The sequence below is a fragment of the Corylus avellana genome, chromosome ca11 (assembly GCF_901000735.1).
Source record: "Corylus avellana chromosome ca11, CavTom2PMs-1.0".
Lineage (NCBI taxonomy): Eukaryota > Viridiplantae > Streptophyta > Magnoliopsida > Fagales > Betulaceae > Corylus > Corylus avellana.
This window is the reverse complement of record NC_081551.1, coordinates 17,410,681-17,416,680: the sequence shown is the minus strand read 5'-3', so window position 1 is coordinate 17,416,680 and position 6,000 is coordinate 17,410,681. Positions and strand designations below refer to the sequence as shown.

General features: G+C 36.2%; 1 protein-coding gene across 1 annotated transcript; it reads left to right on the top strand.

Annotated features, from left to right (window-relative positions):
• The first annotated feature begins 497 nt into the window (after window positions 1–497).
• Window positions 498–4,118, top strand: LOC132165359 (uncharacterized). Its single transcript, XM_059575882.1, has 4 exons — window positions 498–1,658; window positions 3,339–3,503; window positions 3,593–3,644; window positions 3,735–4,118. Exons 1-4 carry the CDS (start codon window positions 1,402–1,404, stop codon window positions 3,822–3,824), a joined length of 564 nt encoding a protein of 187 aa, XP_059431865.1. The 5' UTR covers window positions 498–1,401; the 3' UTR covers window positions 3,825–4,118.
• Window positions 4,119–6,000: the final 1,882 nt, after the last annotated feature.

Genomic DNA, 6,000 nt, shown 5'->3' with positions numbered 1-6,000 from the left:
TTCAAATACTAAAATTCTTTTCAGACGGAAATATCATATTATATATCATTGGAATAACATCAAATTAGACATGTGTTTTAACGTTGAGGATCGCAACAATTGACTGTCTGAATTGCTGTCCGATTATCTATATAGTACTCAAATTGCTAAGAATCTCGATCTGAGCTTTGAAGGCATGATTAATCCTTCCAATCTCCTCCACGTTATGATAATACTTTTGGTGGGTAACCCAGTATATATCATCCCACCCCTTAAAAAGGCAACATTTCCTTTATTTTTGAAAGCTTGAGCTGAAAGTTATCCAACCCCATTTGAGTGGTGAGCAAGCACAGCTCAAATCCACAGAATGGCGTGCTTGATAAGCACTAATAGCCGTTGCCTCACCCTACCGGCACTCAAAAAGTACAAAAATTTTACAAACACGTAATAAAAATATTATTATTATTATTGTTGTTATTAGAGAAGATTCTAATCCTACATTCTTTGCACGAAAGGAATCGCTTGCACACTTGGCATGTCCAAACCTTTGTAGGCGATGATTGAACATTCTGTCACACAGATCCCTCTCGTCAACCTACAAGCATATACACGCGGACACGCACATACACATACTCCTAACTCCTTGACCAAACGACCATAATACCCTTTTTGGTTTCCTTTTATTACACTTCTTGTTTTCTTATTCCTACTCTTCTACTTGTCTGCATTGATGACTGGAATTGAAGAAGCCCAAGGGATTGCTGTGTGGGAATCGAAGAGATGCTGATATCAGAATGTGGGTTGGAAGAATCAGAAGCATTCACTTTGGAGCGGAGTACGCGAGGGGCTGAACGGGTTTGTTCTGTGGAAATCTCGGTCTCGGTCTTTGATTCTCTGTGTTGAATGTATTCGTGATAAGGGTTTTGCGAAATATCGGATTTTGGATTTGGGTTTTGTTGATTAGCAGGTTTTTTTTTTAATAGTCAATTGTTTTGTTTTTTTTTTTGTTTGTTTCAATCAGTATGTGGGTTTTTGATTTGAGGTGATATACGGAAATCAGTGATTAGAGACGTGTGGTTTATTGCACCTTTTATGGTTTGTGCATTCAATTCTCGGAGATTATAGCAGATTTCAAACCTATTTGTTGGTGATGTTGGTTGGGGTTTAAGAGTGATGAAGTGGTACAGATATTTGTTAGATTCTTTTTCGAATTGAATTCATTAGTGGATTGTACTGGAGAGGTTTTGTTGATTATACTGCCGCGAGATTGTTGTTTTACGTGTTGTGAGCTTGGTTATCTTCTACTAGGTTCCTGGAGAATTGTATTCATCTCTTAGTCTGGGGATTGGAGTGATTTTGTTGATTCCGGGGGGAGACTCTTGTGTTGCATGTTGTTTGTTTGGCTGTCATTTGAGTGTCATTATGTCTGGTGGGACGCCGGTTGGTGGCGGATATATGAGGCAGAGGCACAGCCAGGGGTATGCCTCAAGTGGTGATGACCTTGAGGATGACGCATGCTCGAGGTCACGTCCTACATCACCTACAAGTATGAGAAAACGGACGTGGATTGAGATTTTGGAGAATTTCCTTTGGCTTGCTTCGGCAGCTTTCATTATATACTATGGTGATCGGCACTCCAATTTGATATATCTTGTGTGGCATGATGAGCGAATCAGAAGGTAAAAAATTTGCCAATTATTTTTTGATATTTGAATACATATTAATGATTTGTTTATTTGATGGAATTAGTATCTTCTGTTATCGTGTTTATCGAATGTCAATGTTTTATTGCTTGAGAGATATAATATCATCCAGCTGCTTAGTCCTTAATTTTATTGAAGTCATACATATGATTGCACAAAAGTTTATAAATTTCATTGTGGTTTGGTGTGATTCTTTCTCTTAGCTTCCAGATTCATTTGATGCATAATTGACCAATTCTTAGGCCAAGGCAACAAGACTTAATAATTATATAAGCATCTAGAAAGTCATATTTAGATCATAAGGTTCTATTTGGTTATTAAAATGCATTGCATGTTGTTATTTGGGTTGGTTGTGGAGTAGACAGTATTTATCCATAGAAGTCTTCTCTATATCATTATTTCTTCATTTTTTACATATTTCCGAATTTTATATGTAGTAGTGTGCCTCTATTTTGATTTTGAAGTCTACTTTATATCAGAACTATTTGCCATATTATATATGTGGCAAGAAATAACGAGAAATAGGATTTGATAGGTATGAAAAAAAGCAGAATGGACTATTATATTACTGTGTCTGGTAATTTAGTCTCTGCAAAATTGCAATATTCATAATAACCGAGTTATACAACTTTAGACAAGTGCTTCTCAATGATTGAGGGCACTGTTAGCTTTATTCAAAGTGAGGTTTTGACATTGGTAAGGTTACTTAAGCATCTATTTTATGTAAAAATTTGCATACAATTACTTGAATTCATGTTTTCTTGAAGTTATTGTTATGATCAGACAAGAGCAATGTTAACATGTTCAAAACCAAGGACCAACCTCCGAGATTATTGAGGCCTCTCTAAATTTAAAAAATGAGGCACTTTTAGGGTTCATAACAGGCCAAGATGCCTTGTGACTTATTGCTGAAGTTTGTAAATATGCGGTGACAAAAATTATGGATACTCTTAGGGAACTTAAGACTTCAAAATCATTAAGTTCATGTAATTTATGTAGGGTATTTCTTCGCTTGTTATTTTTTTATTTTCCAAACTATGTTCATGCTAGCATCTTTCTTCCCTATTAATTTGAATGATTTTGCAATTTTTATTTGTTTTTTAGAATAAATGGTGGGCTCCTGAGACTTTGATCTCATGCCCTAGTGGTTGAGAGCACAGACATTTCAGATATGTATACTGGATTGAGACGGTATATGTGTGCGTGTGTGCGTTTTGGACAAATGATAGAATAACCTGCAATTGCATAAGTACTCACCCATAATGGGTTGAAGCTTACACCTCTGCCTTTGAAAGGAGAAATACCATTAGGCTATATGGCCATTAGTGGGATAGTATTGTGTAAATAAGAAATCTTGAGAACCAATGATCCAATGGGATGCGAGCACAGACCCTCTTAATAATTGGGTGTAGATATTGTGTGTGTGCGTGCGTGTGTTGGACAATGGATAGAGAACTGCATAAGCACCCTCTAATAACAGGTTGAAGCCCAGTCCTCTGACTTTGAATAGAGAAGTACCGTCAGGCTATAAGGTCATTTGTAAGACAGTAGTATTTATTCATGAACATGATCAAAAAGCAAATTAATGAGCATGGTTCAGCTTTTTTTTTTTTTTTTTTTTTGTCTGCAATCTTATATATTATTATTCTCTTGCAGAATGCCTTTGTACCTTGGGATGGTTGGTGTTGGTTTGAATGCTCTCTTCTTCTTTTATTCAAGCATGTCAGTTGGGAGTGTCAGGAGGTTTGATGAGAAATGGGAACTGACAAGTATATCTGCTTTGCCATTTGTTACCCTTCTTGGACTTGTCTCCTTTTGCTTGTAAGAGGAACCATCATGCTTAATATTTTTAAACTTATTGCATGATGTGCTTAAAATTACCCCTGTTTTGCTGAGATTTTCCCTTGTAGGTTCTCTTTTGCTTTATGGCCAATATGGAGTTTCCTGACTCTTCCTCTTCTGGTATAGCTCACATGCTTTTGGGTTTGTAATGCCTTCTTGTGCAATATTTTACATGTTGCAACTGTCTAACTACTCTTCTCATTGCTGCAGTTCACACTGTTTATGGCTTGCATGGTTACATTTCCCTACATTTTGATTGGGAGATTCAGGCCACAAGATGATATTTTACGTACAGATTAGGCCTCCTGGGATGCAAGCGAGAAACAATACTGACATAGATGAAGAGTTGCTAACTCAAATATGGGACGTTGGTAGGCGGGCCTATAGATTGAAGTTTTGACTTCCTTTCTGATTTTGGCCATTTTGGTGCTAATGATGGTAAAGTTGATTGTTTTTTAATCAGTCGGCTTTTATTTTACATATCAACGTTACCTTGATGATTCATACACACTGATGATATAGTCTCGTGTCAATTTCTTTTGTATACCCAGAACTAAAGGTCTCATTGAAATGAAATTAGTTTTCCATTGATTAGATGCCAGTGAGTCATGATATAGTCACATCTTTGGGATAATTATTCATTTGGTACCGAGTCAAATCTTTGTCATCTAATGCCTTTTCTTTTTTCAGAATGCGTCTTCGGAATAGGCGCTTGTGATTTTATTTTTGTTATATAATTCAGTTTTCATCATTTTCTGGTTAATCACTTGATGTTTTTTCTTATCCCTTTGATAAGTTGTTCTACTTGTTAGGGTACTGTAGTTTTACATTATTGTCACCATTGTAGAACTATTTGCCCAAACTTTATAGGCTTAATAACACAACCTGTTAAGATATTTAAAGAGTTTACCCGACTGAATATTGAAGAAATAGAAGGTAAGTATTTCGTGAACTCTTATCAATTACAGCTGCTTGAAGCACTTCAATCTATGCTTTGCGGTTCCTTTCTTCTGGGAAGATTAGCCCATCTGGTATTGCCGTTGTGGATTTGTCTCCGACATGAACACCCATTTCAGCAACTTGTACAGATTTTCCATGGCTGCTTTCAACGATGTGCTCCCCCAAGGCATAGATTGATAGAAGATCATCTCTTAGAAAAATCACCCATGAGTACCACCACTCTTGTCAACTGCATTTCTCAGGTGTCTTTTAAGCCTTGTCTTCTTTGGGGGGACTTAGGTGAAAGATGACCAGGAAAGACATGAAGCAAATAATCAAGAACTTCTCTTTACCATAATATATATAACATCATGGAGTTGATTTGCACTACACAACCACAATCTTCACTCAATACTGCTTTCTATGATTTATATCTTGCTATTCTTCTTGTTTATGTGGTTTACCAATGTAAGTGTGTGCATGAGAAAGTTAATGTGAACCCCACTGCTTGACTTTCTTAATCCTCAAGAGGACCTCAACCATGCCTTGTCCCCTAAGTTGGGATAGACATCTTTCAACATCCCCCATCCTTCAAAAAGGAAAAGTAGCCTAATCATTCTAATCTTAGTGCTCAGAATAATTTGAGAGTTTGCATGAAATTATTGTGACACACTGAATTTCTGATGCTAGAGACTGTTTAAGATGCTGTCTTTTATTAAATATGCAGAGCATAAAGTGACTATGACTAATTACGCCGCAGATTTTAACCGGCTTGTTTATCGCAAAACTCGTGTTTTTGTCGAATCCAGTGTTGAAATGGAAGCCAAAGATTTTGATGACTTCCATGGAAAGAGATAACATTGAATTTAAGCAGCTCTTTGAAGGATGCACATGGCCTTACGTGAGCTAGGGTTCTTAAATTTCTAAATCATGAATAAGTTAAACTGTAATCGACAAACTCAGCCAGCAATGCCATTACATCAATCAATTCCAACTATTTCTTCACCACAAAATTAAAAAGACCCACATTTTCTTCATTTTTCCTGCAGAAAAAAAAAAGAGAGTAAATGATAATATTAATGCTATGATAGAAAAAAGCAAGGCAGGTAAAGCAGTTCAGGTAGAAAGCAATTGTTAGTGAATATAATTGACATAATATTCTACTACCCAATCTGCCTAAAACTTTTGTAACTTGTGGGAAAAAAAAGGTTAAAGAATGGTTAGTGGGTCAATTTCAATTAACCTCAAATGAGTTGTCCTGCTCGGATGTTTTGAATCATTGTTCTGAATGGAAACAAAAAAGAAAATGTGTAAGCATGACATTGATTCTTAAAGATAATATAATAATCAGACAAAAGAGTTTAGACAGATAGGATGACTTTTTGTGGAAGATCAAACGTGATGGATGGGTTCAAATATGTAAAGGGTTTCCAAATCTTGGAAAAATATACCTTAGTTTTTTTTTTTGGGGTGGGTGCCACTTATTTGAAAGATCAACACATTCTAGACTCTGAAAATCTTCCCTCATTTAGAGGCC